Below are 21,349 nucleotides of genomic sequence, written 5' to 3' on the forward strand. Positions count from 1 at the left end.
TTGTGTCTATATCACTCATGCAATGCATGTGGCATTGAGCTTGTTCTTTAGCAACATTCTACGAGAAATGTGACACACTCTAGTAGAGAGGGATCAAGGCATCACATGTCTCCTTTATTGTCTTCTTCTCTACAATTGGAGGGATCAAATAGTTTTTCATTGACCAAAATTGTTGTAGGTCCTTAGTTTTTCTATTTGTTTGATCAATTTGATTTGTTAGTTGTGGTCTTTTATGTCAATGACTTGATCCTTACAGGTAGCTGTGAGAAAATCATAGAATAGTGCAAGGGGGAGTTGGCCTTTGAGTTTGATATGAAGGACATAGGCCTTGAGCACTATTTTTTGGGTCTTGAGGTGTATAGTATATAAGTCTTCCTTGGTCAAGGGAAGTACATGTTAGGATAAGATGACATTAACCTTGCAAATCCTATGCTGTTCATGTGTCTCCACGTTCCTTGGAAAGTGTTCCCTAGGACATGAGAGAAAAATATTAATTATTTGTACTTGATGGCTAATTGCAATTGTATTTTCAAGAGGTGAACATGTAACGGTGATAAGTCAAAATGGATAAAATTCACTCTCTTAGGCACATTGGGATATGAAGAGTCATGCTTTGGGAGCCCAAGATTGGAAGGTGAAAGGTTGTCCGTTGGGTGATCAGAAGAGTTATTAGGGAGTTATGGAGCATTCGGGAAGTTAATGATTTGAATGGCTATGGGTTAGGAGCCCATGTAGGAGAAATTTGAAGGAAATTAATATTTTATTATGTCTCATGGCTGTCCACTTTCCTAGGCATGGATTTTTTGCAAGTGGTTTTCTACCTCTTGTTTTGGGAAACAACAGTGGTTTCCCTCTCTCAGTTTGCTATAAATTGGAGCCATGGCATAGTAGTTTTGTACGAGTTATTTGCAAGTATCCAGGTGCTGCCGAGTTTGGTTGGAGAAGTGAAGTGAAGTGTATTATTGTTGTTATCTCTCTTTTGAAGGTTAATAATATATTTGCCCTCTTTCTTTGGTGGAGTTTTTTCCCAAAAGGGTTTCTCCATGAAAATTTGGTGTTGTATTGGTTTGCTGATTTTTCATTTATGTTGAATGGTGCAATCACATTTAAGTTTTTAGATTTGGTAATCTTATTTTCAGATTTGAAATCACATAAAGAAGTTAAAATTGCAAGCTTTCTTCACCTTGTTTTCAATAGTACATACTAGAGTAAGCCCCTATTTATACCCATAGTTTGAAATTTGAAGTTGATTGTGGATTTAGATTCAAAATTGGGGGATCCTTCGGTGTACAAGTAGTTGATAGGTTCCCTTGTGTAATTGGTGAATACCTGACCTGATATTTGCTTTGTAGTGAATACATTGAGCTAGTTCATGGTTCAGCTTAGTCAAATTCACTGGACTACTGCAAAGTATGTGCTTACAGGTTAACTTATGTTGGAGATGGGGAGTTGATGTGGCATGGCTTTGTGGATTTAGACCAAGCATGTGATTCTAGTACTAAGAAGAGCACTTCAAGTTTTTGTTCTGGCTTGCAGTCAATCTTGGTTGAGTAGGAATCCGGTGGCAGTGGCATAAGTTCAGCAGAGGCAGATATGGCAGCCTCATCTACTAGGCTACCTGGCTTCGCAAATTGATATCAAAAGTAACTGAGTAGATATTGTTGCTGACGGCTTTGACAATTAGAGTTGCATTAGGTACTTCGCAAATTGATATCAAAAGTAACTGAGTAGATATTGTTGCTGACGGCTTTGACAATTAGAGTTGCATTAGGTACTTGTTGTGCGTTGCACACGCTCCTTGTTGCCAACAAGGTCCCCCTTCCTGTTTTTTTCTCGCCCTGTTGAGTTTCGCGTGGAGCGTCTCGCGTTCTTTCGAGCGAGTCCGCGATTGGTCCATGAGGTGATGATGTCAATGAAAAGAGCCGATGAATCCATTAGGCTAGTCTAGCCCTTGGGCACGAATGCCAAGAGTTTGTTCAAAATTGTGAAATCGCCTTGAATAGGCGTAAGTGTTGCCGGGAATAATCATTATGTTATGTTGTTATATTATGTTTATGTTGTCGTCGGTAATAATGAGTTACGGCAGTCAGTTAGTTAGCCGACGGGTAGGTAGTTGGAGTCGCGACGGTTGTGTCGCACCCCTTCGGGTATTATATATGGTGTACCTTTTCTTCGAAGTAGGATCATGTTAGTCGTGTCAGATGTAATGTTATAAGCACTTATTGTACATGGACTGTGAATTAATAGAGGCTGGTTATTTAATATATTTCCATTATGTTCTATGCATTTACTTTTTGCATTTAACCGTTTACCCGAGAGGGCAAACATTTGGCGCCGCTGCCTAGACGAACTCGGGAACGGAAGACACGGATGGCGCACAGACACAATGGGCCTACCCGTTGGTGAAGTAAACCCGGAGGCCGACGACGCGCGGACAGAACTTTATACAGGAGAAGACACGACAACGTGAGAATTTTCAATTTTGCTCCAGGTAGCCATTCAGACATACGTTCGACGAGAAGCGGTGGAGGCAGAAATCCCACCAAGTGCCGTGTGGACAGCGCTGGAGGTTAGCCCGGCAGTAAACCGGTTGATGAACCACCTCCCCCGGTTGCTTGCACAGGCATCGCTGGCACAACAGGCCCGCCTGGAGGAGATTGCCCAGGAAGAGCGACGACAACAAATCCTGCAACGCTACGAAGAGAACAGCCGACGGGAAACAGAACGAGATGGCGCCAGGCTAGGAGGAAATTGAACCTTGTAATAATCCCGACACATTGCTGATATAAATTGTGGCCGAAAGGCAAAATAAAAATAAAAATAATAAAAGTTTTTTTGTGTACATGGCGTGTGTTTGCTGTGTATGGAAGTGACTTATGCCCAATAGACTAAATAAGGACAAAAATAAAAAGATACAGAGTGACGAATGGGAAGTGGCACAAACCGCGTTGAATCTCAGACAGCAGATAGAACGAAGGCGTAGGCTAAGGTAGCTTGCCGAGGGACGACCGACCGAGGGGTTGCCCGAAGGGAACCCAGGAGGTGTCACGGAGGTTGCGGAGGCAGAGATAGACGGAGAGAACTACACTGTCTACACTGTTGTAGGGCTGCCAGAAGGAGTCACGGAGGGTGCCGAAGGAGAACTCTACAGTTCGCCAGAATACCACCGTAGGGTAAGAAGCCGCGAAGAGTTGGTGGAACAAACAAGGCGAAGTCTAAACCTGATCGACGCTACCAGAGACTTGCTAAAGAATTTGTCCATTTCAGAGGACAACCGGAGGGAGACAACGAAAGGTGACGGTACGACCGAAGGTGCCGAGGGAGCACAAGGGTACCGTACGGGAGGCAATTTGTTTGGTTCGGTGTCAGCAACTTTTTCCGGAGGACCCACGTGTGGAGGTTCAGTTGCAGGAGGCGGAGGATCACCAGGTACAAGCACACAAGGAATTAGAGGAGCGAGACCCAGCGGTGGGATGGCGAGTAAACAAAAATTGCCAAAGTTCACAGGGGAGGGCAAGGAAGACCCCTTACGGCACTGCCGTACATGTGAAACCATTTGGTCCGCCAACGGAGTAACAGACCAGGATGACTGGGTACAGCAGTTCCCAGCCACGTTACGAGGAGTTGCCATAGATTGGTACTCCGATGTGGACAAGCAAAAAGTGGCCATGTGGGCCAATCTACAAAAGGAATTCACGGGGGAGTTTCGGTTGCTCCGTGATGACAATGAAATTGTAACGGAGATATACAGTACCAAACAAGGTACCAGGGGGACAGTACGAGCATACAGTCGGAGGCTTAAAGAACTCTTGGGTAAAATGGAAAGCCAACCCGCATATGGATTGAAGAAACGATGGTTCGTTGAAGGGTTGAAATCCTCCCTACGGAGGAAGATGAAAATTGTACCCCTGACGTCATATGACGACGCTTATAATAGGGCGATGGACCTGGAGAGCGAACACAAAACATCAAAGAAGAAGAAAAGTAATAAATCCTCATCCGAGGACGATGACTCTTCACAGGAAAGCAGCAGCGATGATGAGGCTGGCAAACGGGTGCAAGCGCTACAGAAAGACATGGAGCAAATGAGAAAGGAATTCAAAATAATGAGAAGCACTGGTCGGAACGAAGGGGACATATGGTGCACTGAGTGCAAAGAGGAAGGGCACACAAAGGGTACTTGCCAAAAGAAGGCATTCTGCGAGATTTGCCAAGTGATGGGACACTCCACCAAGGAGTGCCCATACAACATGAAAACCCGAAGTACGCAAATGAACCAGGTGTTGTTCACGGAGCAGGCCACAACATCCACACCAGCGGGTACCGGCCAACATACTAACACAACGGCATCATCTGGAGGATACCGGGACAACAGACGCGGCGGCGGAAGGAATAGCAACAATAACAATAACGGAAGCCGTATCCAGTATGACGCCAAGGGCTGACCAATTATCCAATGTAGGGCTTGTAATCAGTGGGGGCACTTCGCCCGTGATTGCACGAAGGAAGCCACCCCTCAGCACCTTTGCCGTTGGTGTGGGCCAGGCGACCATGAGGACGCAAATTGCCCGCAAGCAGAGGTTAATCTCCTCAACATTGAGAAGGCTGAGAAGACTGGTGAGAAAGAAGTACTGGCGATCACCCGCACCCAGACGAAAAAAGCCACTTATCCCGACCCCTGTATGGAGAAGGAGAGATTACGGGAGGCAAAGGCCAATATTGAACGTGAGATGACGACCGAACGACGGGACAACGAGGTGGCGAGTACATCATCCCGTACGGAAGCGGAAAATAACATCATTGGGCAAATCTTGCAGATGGAGGTGCCGATAAAGGTAAAAGACCTTCTAGACTCTATGCCACAATTGAGGACTGCCATCCTCACCAATGTGCAAAGCACCGCAGCGTCGAGTGCACCACAGGTATGGGTTCCCGCCATCGCATCGTCGAGTGCACCACAGGTACGGGTTCCCTCCACTGCATCGTCAAGTGCACCACAGGTAGGGGTTCCCGCCACCGCTTTGAAGAGTGCACCACAGGTGGAGGTTTCCGTTAGCCCTTCGACTGACCCGATGTTACTAGCCTTGAGCAGTGGTAGACACCCAGCTGTGGTAGAAATGGGTATCCGTGGGACCATTCTGAAGGACACCATTGTGGACGGTGGATCTGGGGTGAATGTACTACCAGAAGAAACATGGAAGCGGTTGGGGAAGCCCACCCTGTGGCCACCCATATTCAACCTGGTGGGAGCGGACCAACACGGCATTAAGCCACTCGGCCTGTTGATGGCCCAGCAAGTGCAATTGGTACGCAACCATTCTTGTTAGATTTCGTGGTTATTCCCTCGAAGAAGAAAGGCTATGACGCCATCCTGGGGAGAGCGTGGTTGATCAACGCGAGGGTAAACCACAACTGGAAGAAAAATACACTTTCCATGGAGAAGGGAGGGCGGAAATATACCATTGACCTACACACCCAAGATGTTGGCGAAGAGCTCGCCTCTTCCGACTCAGACTCAGAGGACTTTAATAAAGGGGAAGGGGCTCCCGATGAAAGCAAGGGCAAGAACGCGATGGAGCCAAACAGTGAAGGGGTGCTTGAATTGGAGGGATGTTCTGAAGATGAGGTATGCTCACTTAACGGGCTCTTCCACTGGCAAATGGAGGATTACGAAATGTTCCAAAGCTACAGGCTCGAAGTAGAGGAACCAGAGCAACCAACAGAGGTGTACCTGCCGGAATACAAAGAATATTGGAAGGGAGACGCCCCAAACCCTGGCGACGTAGATAATCCGAAGAGTGTTGGCAACGATTGGAACCCTGTGTGGAAGACCGCAGTCCTCAAAATCTTTATTATTATTCTTCTTCTTATGTACGGGAAGGAGGTCGTGGTCCCTGTAGAATTTGTGGTTCCAGGTCTTCCGATGGCCATTGAAAATAGATTGGCCACCAACGGGTACAAATTGAAACCCTACCACGCGAAGCGCACAGGGGACCCGAGAGGCTGGACAGACACACGAGAGCCCGGAGGGGGACCCGAGAGGATGGAAGGGGACCTAAGAGGCCGGGCAAGCGACTCGAGAGGCACGGGACAAAAGCAGGAGACTTTTGGGCGAGGAAAACCGAGAAGGATGAAGAGCGATCCCAGAGACAGGGGACTCGAGCCGAAGACTCTCTAGACAACTTTAAAAAAAAAACAAAAAAAACACACCACCGTACGGGGCCGTACGACAGATGACCGTACGGTTGGAAGAAAGAAAGAAAGAAACGTACGATCGTATGACAGGCGATCGTACGATCAAAATTTTATTAATTTTTTTTTTTGAAAAAAATCGCACGGTCGTACGACAATGACCGTACGGTCAAAAAAAAAAAAGAAAAAAAAGGGGGAAAATGGCCACTGTACGGTGGGACCAAGGTGACACCACCGTGCGGTGAAACCACCAAGGTGACACCACTGTGCGGTGGAACCACTGATGGTGACACCATCGTGCGGCGGTCACACCGTGCGGTGGGAGCCACCAAAGGTTGTTGCCGAGACATGAACCCACCACCGCACACCGCACAGCCCGACCACCGCACAACACTGAACACCGCCGCACAACAAGGGATAAAGGAGGAGGAAGACGCACCGCACGGCCCGACCACGCACCGCACGACCTGATCAACACGCACAGCAAGGGTTACGCACACCAACGTGCAGCAGCCGCAAAAGGAAAAAGAAAAAAAGAGACCAAGCCCGCACAATCCACACAGCCATGTAAGGGCAAAACGACCGCCACAGGTAGACCAAGCAGCCGCACGATTGGAGGTGCCAATGCTGTTGTTGACCGGAGGTGTGTCCGTACGATAAGAAGGGTGTCGACCGCACGGGAAGGTGGCCGCACGATCGGAGGTGCCAATGTTGTTGTTGACCATACAGGGAGGTTGTATGGCCGGGGTGCCATCGGTGACATTACAGTGCCCAAAAAAAAAAAAAAAAACGACGACGGCCAGATTTAAAATGATTTGCTGGAGTTTGAAGCCAAGACACTGGAAATTCAGAGTGGAAAAGAAGGGTTTTGACATCATAAAAATATCATAGAAATGATGCGCGCCATGGACTTTCGTGGGGTTCTGAAGGTTGTAAATTGGTGTTGGCGGCAGGGTGCTGCCCCTTGACCCCGCGGGGGCGCTGCCCCTCGACCCCGCTGGGGCGCTGCCCCAGACCCCACGAGGGGCGCTGCCCCTCGGACTCACTGGGGGTGTTGCCCCCAGATCCCCAGTTTATTTTGAGCTACAGAAGACCACGGGAAGTGTTGTTGTTGTCCGTACTGAGAGAAAGAAGCCTGCAGCTAAGCATTGGCGGGGAAGCCATAAGCCGTAGAGGGAGACGGATTTGGAGGTTGGGAACAAACAGAGTTTGAGGGAAGGCATTGCAGGTCCGCGCAGTTGTATGACACCAGGGAGTTATTCAGTTCAGTTTTTAGCCTTTGGGGAGTGATGGAGGATTTGAGATGTCTCCTAGCATTTGTGCCAGCGGATTGTGGCCACCTCCAGGCATGATTGGTACGCTTTGAGGAACTCGGAGTATGTCTCGGCTGGACATGAGGTTGCCTTGGTGGATGCACAGAGGGCTCGGGAGGAGCTGACCACCAGGTTGGAGGCAATAGTCACGTGAGACTTAGTTCAACGTACCTAGGAGTTGGATGTCAGGAGAGCAGCACGGGTGGCTATCGAGAACAAATTGGCTAGGGAGATAGTATCAATTGAGTAGCAGTTGGTGGAAGCTGAGACTGAAAAACGTGTTTTGCAGACAAGTTTGGGTTAGGCACAAGAGGACTGTGATGGCAAAGGAAGCAATATTGGTGAATTCCGCACTTGAGCATCGGATGGTAGCAGAAAAGGGTTTTCAGGCGCGGGCGCAGCAAGTGCATAAGATCCGGGCCCGACTGGCGTCAATAGTTTCTGCTGTTCATCTCTATTTTGTATTAAGTCGTCGGAGTCGACTTCATTTCTTGGGGGGGATGATGTTGCCGGGAATAATCATTATGTTATGTTGTTATATTATGTTTATGTTGTCGTCGGTAATAATGAGTTACGGCAGTCAGTTAGTTAGCCAACGGGTAGGTAGTTGGAGTCGCGACGGTTGTGTCGCACCCCTTCGGGTATTATATATGGTGTACCTTTTCTTCGAAGTAGGATCATGTTAGTCGTGTCAGATGTAATGTTATAAGCACTTATTGTACATGGACTGTGAATTAATATAGAGGCTGGTTATTTAATATATTTCCATTATGTTCTGTGCATTTACTTTCTGCATTTAACCGTTTACCCGAGAGGGCAAACAGTAAGGTGATATAGATTGGCGAAGCCCGCCAAGCAAAGAGCAGTGCGTTTGAAGGTCGCACGAGGACCCAAAGTTGCCGTTTTTCGCACAAGAGCGATGAGATAGATTGCATAAGGTTTGTCCTTGCGATGTTTATGGGATTTGAATAAAGGATGATTTTCGCCTGCTCGTGAAGGAGCGAATTTCTTGGCCAAAATGCCAAGGTTGCAAAACTTGCCCAAGTGCCCAAGCTCGCGCTTCTCGAGGAGAAAGTCTAAATCGCCAACATCGCTCTAGGAGTAAAATTTTGGACTTTCAGGCCAAATTGAGAAAAAACTCCAAAATTTGCAGGACTGGGCTTAAGGTCCGAAAATGCCTTAAAAGCTGTGAAAACTGGCAAAGGGTTCGAAATTTCAAAAAGTTGCCAAAATTGCCCAAGTCACCGAATTTCGGACCCAGAGGCTAAAATTCTAAAAGTTCAAAAGGTTAAAAGATTGCCAAAATCGCCTAGGGGGCCGAATTTCGGACCCTAGGGTTAAATTCTCAAAAGTTCAAAATTTCCCAAAATTGGCTTAAGGTCCGGAAATGCTTTGAAAGTTTGCAAAAGACCCCAATGGTCCGAATTTCGCCTAAGTCATCCTAATTTCGGACCCTGGGGCCGAAATTTAAAAATTTGGAAAAGTTGCAAAAACCCCCAAATGGTCCGAATTTCACTTAAAACGTCCAATTTCGGACCTTGGGGCCGAAATTCAAAGTTTTGTATAAATTTGCAAAGCATGTTAAATGGTCCGAAATTCGTAGAAGTTGTAAAAAACGCCTTATGGTCCGAAGTTTCTTCCAATTCCAAAAGCGTTTAAGGTTCGAAGTTTTTTTTAATTTGCAAAAAGGAGCCGATGGTCCGAAATTTGGGTAAAATCGCAAAACGCCTTAAAGCTCTGAAATTTGCAAAACATGCTAAAAGGTCCGAATTTGGCCTAAAAACGCGAAATTCCAAACATGCTAAATGCTCCGAAGTTTCTTCGATTTGCAAAAGGGGGCTTAGGGTCCGAAGTTTTAAAAAGGTTTGCAAAATGTGCTAAGAGTCCGAAAATATCTCCAAATCCCGAAATACGCTTATGGTCCGAAGTTCGTGAATGCTCCGAAATTAGCCAAAGATGCAAAAATCACGAAGGACGCAATGGCTCTGAAGTTCGTATAGCTTGCAGAAGGGCGCCCGATGGTCCGAAGTTCGCCCTTAGGGTTAGAAAACGCAGTTAAAAGTTTGCAAAACAGCGCCATAGCTCCAAAATTCGCCATAAAACTTCAAAACTGCAACGCGTAGGGCAAGTAAGGAATTCGAAGTTGATAAAAATCCTCCATTCCCCCCCCCCCCCCCCCGAAAATCGCTTAGGTCCAAAGTTGGTGTGATAGCGCTCAAGCATTTCATCAAGGAAAATGCAGTTTAAATTGGCAAGAAGCCCCTCCATACTGCCAAATTTCGCGTAAAGGGAGGATCACGTCCGATTTTTAAAGGGAGACAGAGCCAACTTCGCGCAATTCACATTCAAGATAAAACGCTGACATAAACCATTCCAAACACTCAAGTTCAGATTACCAATTGCCCAAGGTAAAAATTGCTTAGTCTAAAATGATAAATTCCTTTCAAACAGCAACCGCGAAAATTCGAATTAAGGAGATAACTGTTAATCTTCGAAATTTGCAGAACTATCTATTCATCTTTACGCAGCAAGTCGAGCAATTTCTTGCCATCCATTCTCATTAGGTAAGTACGCTTTGCCTCTCTTGATCATCTAAAATGCTTATCAATCAAATAGATGTGTGCGCGGAATCTGATTAAAATGCTTAAATTTTCGAAATTCGCATCTCTTTTCGCTTGTAAAACGTTGTGCAAAGTAGTCAAAATTAGAATTTGCTCCTAAGATTTAACTAGAAATTGCATTTTCAAACTCAGGAGAATTTATCGAGCTTTGTCCCTGTTAAAAATTAATCAAGGAAAATGCGTAAGTATAAATTCGCGATCAAAAGCTTCATGAATACTTTGGTTCAAATCAATCAAGCTCTCAGTTAGAAATGTCGCTCCATGTCCAATCTAAATTTTGAATTAATCCTTGAATGCTGGAGTATTTTCTATCTAACCCGCCTTACTTCTTTTGCATCGCCTCGTAATCCACGTCCGGCTGTGCAGGATAAATGCCTAAATCGGCGGTAGAATCATCAAAGCCGCCCGCTGCAGCCAAGACATCGCGAGCACCCAAGTCAGATATCCCACGCAAAGTTGAAAGGATGAAGTATCAGTATCAAAGAGGAGGATTGAGGGAGTTAAAAGTTCAGAGCATCTGGGACAATATCGGTGATACCGACCTAGGCCATATTGACATCCAAGACTTCAGGAATCGGGTCTTCTCCCCTAACGCATATGGCAAGCCTAGACAGATGGTGGAAAGTGGCATCACCCAGGCGGTAGGATTTCCTCTAGCAGTACAGAACTATGAGTTAGTAGTAGAGGCTGCCCGACATTATCAGCCAGATTCCAGATTGGTGCTCCTCGAGAATATGACTCTCGCCAACTTCACTCCTGAGGCCATTGGCGACGCATTCGACATTCCCTTCCCAAACAATCCCACGGCCACGACTATAGATGAAGCATAGGGGGCATATGATATGAATCCGGCCCGATGCAAAGCATTGATCAATGAAGAGTGGTATAAGGAGAGAAGGCTTCCGAGCGCCAGGATTGTGAAAAAGACCCCCAGAAGCGATTTTCATAATGAGCATGGGGATATCGTCACATTACTCAGCCGAGTTATGGGGCTTCCTAAATTCAACTACTTTGAAGAGTGGATGTTTTATTTCATAGAGCAAGTCTTCGCTGGGAAGTCTAAGTTTGACTGGGCCCAGATCATAAGCGACAACATCCACACTCAGCTGATTGAGTTTGAAATGAAGAAATACTTCACTATGACCTCTTATTTGGTCTACATGTTTGCCAAGAACCAGTCGCTGCCAGGTTTGATAATGAAAGGTGAAATTGGGAATGGGCCTGGTCAGGTAAAGGTCTATATGATTGTTACCCACAGCTGCATTACCAAGATATAGCTCAGAGGGAAAAGAGCAGCCCAGCTTATGCAGTTGGCCAATATGAGCGCGTCAATGACGCCTTCACAATGCGCCTAGTCAGGCTAATGCAGGGAGGATTACACATAAGGCTCTCAGAGTAGGCTACTATTCTAGTACAGAGATACGGGGCCTGGTTCATCCAGTTCCCAAGGTTCTCCTATATCCGAATAGCGGGCTTTGATGGTGCCCTTCTCCAACTTCCACGGTACCCAACCGACAAAGTAGTTCTTATGGAGGTCGCAAGGCAGTCATGTCCGGCCGGCATCTTACTGAGAGAAAGCAAGCAAGCTGGATTCGCGTTCCCCATGATCATAGGCAACCAGGATGTCCACCTGAAGACCCCCACCCTAGTAGAGGAATCCCTCGTAGAGCTGGCCTCTTATGGCCTATAGGACCATTTTTCGAGAAAATATTTCGATCACGATAATTTGGCGAAGACAGCCTATGGCAGGCGGTACAGAGCAAAGGAATCAGTTGAAGACTATTGGAAAAATTGCTCTGATGACTACGAAGTCCGGAGACGTGAATATTCTAGGCTGAGGGTGCAACAAATGCGGCTCTTCGAATATCGCCGGGTCCCAGATCAACTCACAGATTCAGGGAATTACCTTCAAGTCCGAGAATTTGATGCAGTCAGGCATCTTTTGCCGGGTGTTGATTGGTCACAGGACCCGATCACTGATTTTGAGGCAGTCATGGCAGCCCCAGCAAGATACATAGACCAATGGTTACATCAGCAGATTGAGAGGCTAATTCATGAGGGAGTCCAGTTCACTTACCACCTAATGGGCAGCTTCGATTCTCAGTCTTCCGAAGATGAAGGAACGTCTAGTGCACCCATAGAAGAAATTGAGAAACCTGCGAAGAGAAAGAAGGCTAAGGCTTGCAGAGGGACTCAGACGTCCAAGAGAACAAGAAGGGAAAAGATTCCTATAAGGAGACCAGAGGTCACTTCATCGTCAAAGGACCCCAGTTTGTCCGACGATGTAGTGGAATTAGATTATATACCTGCTCCGCCTTCTCAAAGTGACATTGATGCGTTTGGAAGTGATGATCCTCCTGCACCCGACATGCTAGAAGCTGAGCTAAGAGCCATTGAATCAACCCAACCGGGTAACCCAATAGAGGAAGGAGAGATTCCATCCATTCAAGGGATCGAAGTGCATGAACCCACCCAACGGAGCTGCCATGAATTGCTGCTCCATAATACAACCAAAGATGACTCTACCGTTGAAGGAGAGCAAAGGGCAGAGGAGACCTGCGAGCTCGAAAGGACTGAAGAGCAACCATCACACGAAGGCGCCAGACAACTGTTCAGTGAAATGGGAGAAAGTTCAACTGCAAGTAAGGAACTTGGCATCTCCCCCACCCCTCCGGTAACAGAACAGCTGCAAATCTGTGATGAGTCGGCTGAAAACCTCAAAGAACAGAATGCAAACTTAACCATATCATCAGCCCAAACAGTGCCTCAAGAATGGTTAATTGCCAGAGCCCAACGCAAGGCCGCCACCAAACCACCTATCGACCTCGAGGACATCTTCTCACGCATAGACCAAGCTAAAGCTAAGGGGAAGAAAAAGCCCAAGGCATATTCCAGAATGACTAAAGATGAGCAAAGGAACCACACCCTTCACATTGCCACCCCGCCTGTAGATAAGCCAACAGATCAGATCACACTGGCAGATTGTAGCATCACGACTGTCCCCATTGGACGAGCCACTAAGGAGCAAGAAAAAGAAGAATTCAAGGATTCAGTGCAAAACATACTCAGGCAACTTGAAGAGATAACAACTGAGAAGGATATGTATCGGGCCCGTGCTGAACAGGCCGAAGGGTACATCGATCAACTCCTGAGACCATTACACAATGCCTCTGAATCCCACATTCCCCCGACAACATTGGCACAGAGGACCACAACAGAATTTGAAGGAATACGGGACACCGCAAGGGCCGTCAAGGAATGGATACAAGGCATCAGAAAAAGGGGAGAACAAATCCTTGAGGAAGTGAAGGAAATGGCTCGCCATCGAGAAACCGCTTTGGTTAAGTTATTAGAGGTAAAGAGGGAATCCCTCCACATCCAGGAAGTGGCTGCCACTACTCTTCCCCTCATGAATGCTCTTTTCTGGACCCATGCATAGATTCCTACATTACCCGCCATCCTAGATCCTCATAACATCAGCACTCTTAAGGAATGGTACTGGACTGTCAACATGAAGAATGATGCGAAGGAAATCATCAATAGAGAACACAATGCATGCGAGGTAATTCTGAAAACCATGTAGGAACTTGGCAAGATAATCCTTCGATCAATGGTTTCGGGATGGGTAAATGACCAATCTGATGAAGTGATACCGCCAGACTGGGAGGAAAGATTGGGAACAAATAAGATCACTTATTCCACTAAGGACCTAGGCTTCACCGGTCAATTCCACTCGGACATGTTGTGCTTTGAGCGTAATCGTTCTAGTTGGCAAGATGTTCTGAAGCAGGTAGACCAATACCTCGAAGGCATGCAATATAAAATTCGCCATCCTCCTATGCCTCCATTCAGTCTGCTTTTCAAATTATGTATCAGGTTCCAGGAGTATGTTCGTGAGGAACGTGCAGTAGGTTGAGATCTCTGGCGGGAATATTTGCATGAAGAAAGTCAATTTTTGATTAAAGGATTTGAAGTTGGAAAAGAAAAAGTGCTTTCCTAAAAATGCACTTTTTTCTTTTTTAAATTTTGAAAAGTGCACTTTTGGCCAAAAGGGTCATATTTGACTTTCAAGTCAACTAAAATGTAAAACTTAATGAATGCACCTTTTTGGATAATTTTGGATAAGTTTTAATTATCCTTTTTGGGTAGTTATTACTCATTTTGGGGTGGTTGTTGATATTTGCCTCCCATTTATGGGTATGGGCAGTCATGCTTTATGGATGAATCTGGGCCACTTGTTTAGATTAGATTTGGGCCATTCATCCAATTTTGGAGCCTATTTAAAGGGGACTGGTTTCCCTCATTTTGTAAGAAGTTCATGGATTGTCGCTGAAGCTCTGGCGAAATTTACACAGGATTAATGCAAAGTTAAGGCTGTTTTCTTTTCATTGTGAGTGCATGGTCTCCTTCTTCACCATTTAAATTATTTTGTTATTTCTTTCATTTTTCTGTAGCATTTTCAAACAAACATCTGACAGAATCCTCGCAATTCACATCATTGGGGAATGGCTGATTGCCTTTCTCTTTGCATGGTTAATCTGAACCTTTTATGCTTAGTTCGGTTATTGAATACTCACTATGAATGTAAAAGTTCTAATGTTGTAGTTGATAACATGAAAATCTTATTTTCCTTTGAAGATTGCACTAGATTTATGTAAACATTGTGCTCAAGTAGCTGGTGATGCTTAGTCGAGTTATTAGGAGGTGTCCGTCTGTTTGCTGAAACTGCTATCTTAGTTAGAATTTACATTTCATGTATCTCTCTCTCCCTATCCTTCCCTCCTTTTTCCTCCTTTTTATCAAGAGAATCCGGAGTCCCACTAAAAACAGTATCAACTTAACCGAAATCATTTGATAAGAAAGATCATAAAGATTCCAGGGAACTTATCTATAAATCGCCTATCTCACCTTAAGTCCCCCTTGTGTTTCCAGCATAAACACATCAAACCACTGAGAAATCCTGCAGTCAAGACTTGACAAACGAAACCTTGAGGTTATCCCCTTTGATCAAACGTAGAAAATAGCATTAGGGATTTCCTTATCTCAAGAGAGGATAGGATACTCAGCTGGTTTATTCTATTCTGTGTTGGCCGAATGGAGTTTGCAGCAATGCGATTTCAGACACGTCAACAGTACTCTAAGAATCCGGTGTTACATGATTGCTTTAAGCATGTAGACATTGGGTACAATTTCCTCAGGGACATAGTCAGAAGGGAGTAATGGTACTTGAGCATGTTCCTCTGGATTCACAAGTTGCAGATATTTTGAAGAAGCACGTAGGAAGTTTGAGATTTTGAGGGAGAGACCTGGATTGGTGGGGGACACTTTCCTCACAAAGAGGGAGTATCAAGAGTTTTCACCTTGACTTGCTTAGTCAGTGTTCTCATAGTGATAGCAGAACGCTGACAGCAACAGATCAAGACCTTCGTGCAGCTGAGACATCAGCATGAAGAGGACATAGTTATATGGTGGAATAAAATTCAGCTATGTAGGGTGTCTTCTTTGAGATTAGCACACCATTAATTATATGAGACTTGAGTGATTTGTGGATGTAACTTAGTTTCAACTAATTTGATTGGGAATTATTTAGTCTAGTAAGTTGCAAGCTTAACTTGAAGATTTAGTTGATACTTCTAGTTTCTCTTCATTAGATTCTAAGAGCACTTGACTATTTAGAGGTCACATATTCTAATTTTAATTATGATCTGCATAGTCTCTTTTCTAAAATTTTATTCTAGTGAAGTGTAATTCTGTTTTAAATTTAGTGAGAAGATAGTTGCAGGTTTGAGAGTTCAAATACTGTGTATTTGCTGTTCACATTTTTAGTGTTTGTGGATTCACATGGTTAGAGATTATTGCTTCGTTGAAGATTTTTGTTTTTTAAGCTACCTAGTTTTTGGACTAACTATTTTTGATGAATAGTTAAATGAAGGGTATTATTTGATTTCAAAAAGTACAATAAGTTCATATTCATATATATAGCTGTGATGCATATTGTGATACATATTGATATGATAAGTACATTAAAAAAAGGCCAGAAGTTAATTTGAATCTAAAATGTTATAAAATTTCAACTTCAACTTTTTATAGCTTAAAAGAACCAGTTACTTCTGGTTGCAGGTTTTAAATTTATTGACGATTCATCTGAAATCTTGTGTCATTTATCTTCTCCCACTTGTTTGTGTTTCTTAACACAATTTCTGTTAAACTGTTCCTCTTCATCTGGATGAGACTTTGGTTAAGTCTTTGACGTTTTGAAGTGGGTGTCCATATTCCTGCTTTTTGTTCACTTGATGCTTTCCATTTATCTGAATTCATGCTGGCTATGGTGACCCAAAATTCCGGTTGCTTCATTCTATCTTTTCAATGTATTTTTGACCCATTTCTCAATTGTTAGTGATTTTGTCTGAACCTGGCTGAAATACATAATGATGGGAGTTCATGATGGAACATCTGTAATGTTATGCAGATGTGTTATTCTCTTGAAGCAGCTTTAGATATGGAGTTTATTTGTTGCAGGTGTTGAGAGACTTTACTGAAAATCTTGTTCCACTGAGTAGCTCCAATGGAGTTGGTACAGAAAAAGAGTTGAAAGTGGTTTTTACATGTTCTGAAGAGGACAAACATCATCTTCTGGTACAAGCAAGCTTGGCATTCAACTTTTTATAGCCAGTAAGTTAAGATTATTAATTAGGGGGATGGATTTCAAGCTTTAGTTGGAGACACATTTTGACATTTAATTTCTTACTTGAAGAGTGAACTACAACATCAAGCAGAACACCAGGGGATTCGGGATGTTATAAACACTATTATCAACTCAAGAAAAACCATTGTTGGCTACAACTGTCTAACTGGTAGTTTGATAAAAGCATTTATATTTATGATAGTAATTCAATACTTGGATGCTTTTTAATCTGATTTTTTATTAGTTTAGAACTTCAGAATAGTATGGATTAATTTTTAGATGGAAGTTATACATGTTTTTTACCTGTGCCTTTTGTTGCAGATTTGGCTATTATTTATTCAAACTTTATCGCACCCTTGCCAGCTACTGTGAAGGAATTTTTATATTCTCTCCATGGCATCTTTCCCCACTTGCTAGATGTCAGTCACCTGTTGAAAGAAGCTTATTCCAAGGAGATATCTCCTACGAAGAAAGCAAAAAACTTACAAGCAGCTCTTTTGCACTTGAACAAGCAGTTCTTTCTGCCTATGAATCTGGAAGTTCCCCTTGAATTTAAGTGGTATTGTCACTCTCTCTTTGGTGACATGTCAAATAGTTATTAGTGTTAGTAACAAACCTAATCTACGTAGAAACTGTCTCATCCTTGTTGAAGAGATAGGTCAAAGCAAAATCATTTCCCAGCTTCCGTGATCTTTGTTTATTTTGATGATGAGATAAATTTTATGAATTGTCAAGATTACTCATGACGCTTTATTGTCTTAACAGCTTTTTTTTTTCCCTATGCAGTTATGGTTACAGGGGGCCTGAAAGTCATGGATATACTGCCCTAAGGTTAACTTATTTGTTTGCTAAAGTTTGCCGACTTTTGAAAATCAATTCATCAAACGGGACAACTGATGGATGGTTAGAGGCCTTGGTAGACTATGCTGGTATTCTTTACCGTAGTGGCACATGTCTAAATAAATCAAAAAATGAAGGGGAAGTTGTTAAACTAATGGGGGATTCTTCTTATTTAAAAACTTCAAATATAATTTTTATTTGGGGGTTTAAGATTGGATCTTCATCTAGGATTCTCTTGGAAATGTTGTGCAACATACACAAAGTGTGTGAAAAAGGTGTTAAAGTGCAGCTAGTTGACGAAAGCTGTGCATATGTTAGGTTCAAGAAATCACGGTATGCAGAGATTTTTCTTCAAGATGTACAATCTGGAACTAACATTTCGGGGTTTGCAAAATCTAAGCCTCTAGAAGAAATAACTAAAATGGGACTCAAAGCTGTAAGGTATGATGTGTATGAGAAACTTTGTAAATCGTCCATATGGAAAAGTAACTTAGCAGATTCATTTAAGCTTTTTATGTCTGAATCTGATGATTATATGGCTCACAATTTTACTATGGATATACCGTCACGAAAAAATAGTTCCTTCATCATTGAGTTAGAGGATCTTTAGGTTTGAGGTATGGCACATTCACTTAAATGAAAGAATGCAGTCGTGTTGCACATTAACAAAGAATAATCCAGCAATTTTTCTCCCAGAATTGTTAAAAAGAGGCATTGACAGCAGTGGATGATGGATGATACCATAGGTCCGAAGCTGGATTATTTGTGGTAAAGTGGATCATAGTGATGTCATTGAGATGCCATGAGTCAGAGGTTGGATAATTTTGGGGTACAATGCCTTCTATGAGCGCTCAGCAACAGGACTTTAGTGAAATCCAATTGAATTGAACATGCTTCAAATGCTCCCCTTGAGAAAACATAGGAAGGGGGTGAAAATTTACTTTAGTTTCAAGAAGTACATATGCTGCATTACAATGAATTGAAAGCTACCCATCTTCATGAAGAGGATAACTATCTTTCTTAGTCTATTTTAAGTTGTCCTACGGAATTTCTATAGGGAAGGTACAAAATATAACTAGCACCTGCATTGGAAGGAGGTGCAATGGTTGTGTCAATAGAAAATTATTTGTAAGCTTAACATGCTGGATAGTATAATTTGATGTGCTTAGAAAATACATTAGTTTAATTTACCATCTTTTGTGTATACAATTTTGAAATACAACTTTGATATACTTACAATAATGACTATGACATTTGAAATATGCTTGTAATACATATTTGCTTTTAATCAATTGAAGGAATGATTTGTAACAACTTCAATTTTTTTAAATACAATCCACAATTTCCTTTGCTTCTATCAAATGAGTTTTGAATGAGCTTTTATCTTGTTTATTTATTTTTTTCCTACACATTGGAACAAAAAGTTATTAGAATTATATCATAAAGACATGTTTGGTGTTTATGGTAAAGGTATATGTTGTACACGATATAAAGTTAGTTTGTGTGAAGCAATGGAAATAAAGACGAAGAAAATAAAATATTGTTATGTGGAAAACCTGTTGATGCATTGATATACAACTGTCAAGAGTGCACCTGCACATCATGGTGCATCCAAAATGAATGGAAGTGAACTGATTTTGAATGATAGCAATGTTTATTGCTGGCTAAATTGCAATCCCTAAATTTGGTTTATGATCTATGAAGATTTGTTGTAGCAACTTAAAGACAAGTGAGCATTTAACAAGGAAAACTATGAAGATTTGTTGTAGCAACTTAAAGACAAGTGAGCATTTAACAAGGAAAACCTAAAAATGTAACTACTTATTTAGCTGTGATATTATTTGTTGGTAATTTGTTGACAAGTTATTTCAGTTCTGTGAGCTTATTCTGCCAGGAAAATGTGTTTTGAGGAATCATTCTCCCTGTTTATAACTTGTTTGTCTAATTTATGATTTTACTAATATCTGTAAATAGCTATGTCCTCTGGGAATGCATCCACTGCTCTTTTAGATGTATCTATGTGCTGGAGATGTTGGATTTGAGGGAATGTATATGATGAATGCCTTATCGATGTTATCATATGAATATTTGAAATTTCCTCATGTCTTCAGAATTTTCCCTATGTTTTAATGTTTTTAGGAATCATTTTCCCTGTTTATAACTTGCTTGTCTAATTAATGATTTTACTAATATCTGTAAATAACTATGTTCTCTGGGAATGCATCCACTGCCCTTTTAGATGTATCCATGTGCTGGGGATGTTGGGATACGGGAGAATGTATATGATGAATGCCTTATCGTTGTTATCATATGAATTTGAAATTTCCTTATGACTCTAGACTTTTCCCCATGTTTAGACATCATTTACTGAGGAGAATTTTAGATTATTAATGCTCTGTTAATATTAATTTTGTATCAAATTTCACTTCTTGGAACCCTTGTAAAACTTGGAACAACTGTTGTGACATACCTTCCCTATTTGTGAAAGTATGCAAATCCCCACAAATGAACTATGAATAAGGTGACGGAACATTAACAAGAAATTCTAAACGGAAGATTCTCTAAATATAAAAGTCTTGGTCATGAACTTCAAAAAACCTGACAACTTTCAAAAGAAAGCTAAAAGAATATCGTCTAGCTCTACATAGACTAACAAGGCCATCATAATTCAGAGACATTCATCCTGCTGTATGTGTAATGGCAGGCTCACATAAGAATCATCCTACCACCCTGCAAGAAATTGTTAATGACTATAGATTGTCTGCTTTGGAGGTGTGTGTTCTAATCATAGGAGGGCATTTACTTGTAGTCATTTGTGTAGAATCCTTATTATGATTCAAGATCTTTCTGCATCAAGCTTCTCATCTACTTCAGCAGGAACACGGAATGTGTATTTTGATGGATGCCTTCTGAATAGTGCTCAAGATTTTGCAAAAGAAGTAACTTGTGTCATTTTGTTTCTTTCTTAAGTACAAGAACCAAAAAGTGTTGCTAAGAAAAAGATATTCACTACTTGTTGACTTAAGAATTTTTTATAAACAAATTATAAAAACAATCAAACAAAAAGATATAATTTCTTCTTTTTAGTTGTTCTAAACAAAGGAAACTATGTATATCGACTTTCAGGTAATATTTAGAATTATGTATTAAATTGAGTTTGTGAAATGATGGACCGACAATTTTATAGTGAGTACAATGCCACGAAGAGTTCTTTGAAATCATAGCTAGAAATCAACTTGTGCAAATTATTGAATTACGAGAATTTTGCATGGTTATCAATTTGTTTGTATCCATCTTGGGATTTTCTAATATATCATTAGTACACAATCATGTGTTCATCACCTACCTCATAGTTGAGAGGAGTTCTAGGAAGAGATCCATAACCAAGAACTAGATTTTTATGTCTATTGATCATATAATGTGGTTTTATCAAATGAGGCAGACTAGTATTAAATAAGTTGCGTTCATTAGTGACAGAGGAGGCCTATCAATAACAAAATTGAGAGACCTCTTATCAAAAAGAGCTTGTTAGTTAAACATAACATGTATCATGAACATGTTCACCTATGTTATCTCAAATTTGTGGAACTACTTGAACTTTTTTGAAAAGTGTCCTATTTGTTTCCTAAAACACTACCAACCTTTGCATTGCTTACATTAAGATCATTGTCATGCAATGCATTGCACAATTTTGTTAA

The 21,349-nt window shown here is 42.4% G+C and overlaps 1 protein-coding gene across 3 annotated transcripts in view; it reads left to right on the forward strand.

The window, feature by feature from the left end:
• Positions 1-18,911, forward strand: part of LOC131042497 (poly(A)-specific ribonuclease PARN-like) — a 43,983-nt gene extending 25,072 nt beyond the window's left edge. For all 3 annotated transcript variants that reach the window (XM_057975809.2, XM_057975810.2, XM_057975811.2), the window contains 4 exons: positions 16,646-16,762; positions 16,881-16,980; positions 17,133-17,370; positions 17,598-18,911. In XM_057975809.2, coding sequence (XP_057831792.2) covers positions 16,646-16,762; positions 16,881-16,980; positions 17,133-17,370; positions 17,598-18,261 — 1,119 coding nt within the window. In that variant the 3' untranslated portion in view covers positions 18,262-18,911. The remainder of the gene's footprint in view (positions 1-16,645; positions 16,763-16,880; positions 16,981-17,132; positions 17,371-17,597) is intronic.
• Positions 18,912-21,349: the final 2,438 nt, after the last annotated feature.

The sequence above is a fragment of the Cryptomeria japonica genome, chromosome 1 (assembly GCF_030272615.1).
Source record: "Cryptomeria japonica chromosome 1, Sugi_1.0, whole genome shotgun sequence".
In the NCBI taxonomy this organism is placed as follows: domain Eukaryota; kingdom Viridiplantae; phylum Streptophyta; class Pinopsida; order Cupressales; family Cupressaceae; genus Cryptomeria; species Cryptomeria japonica.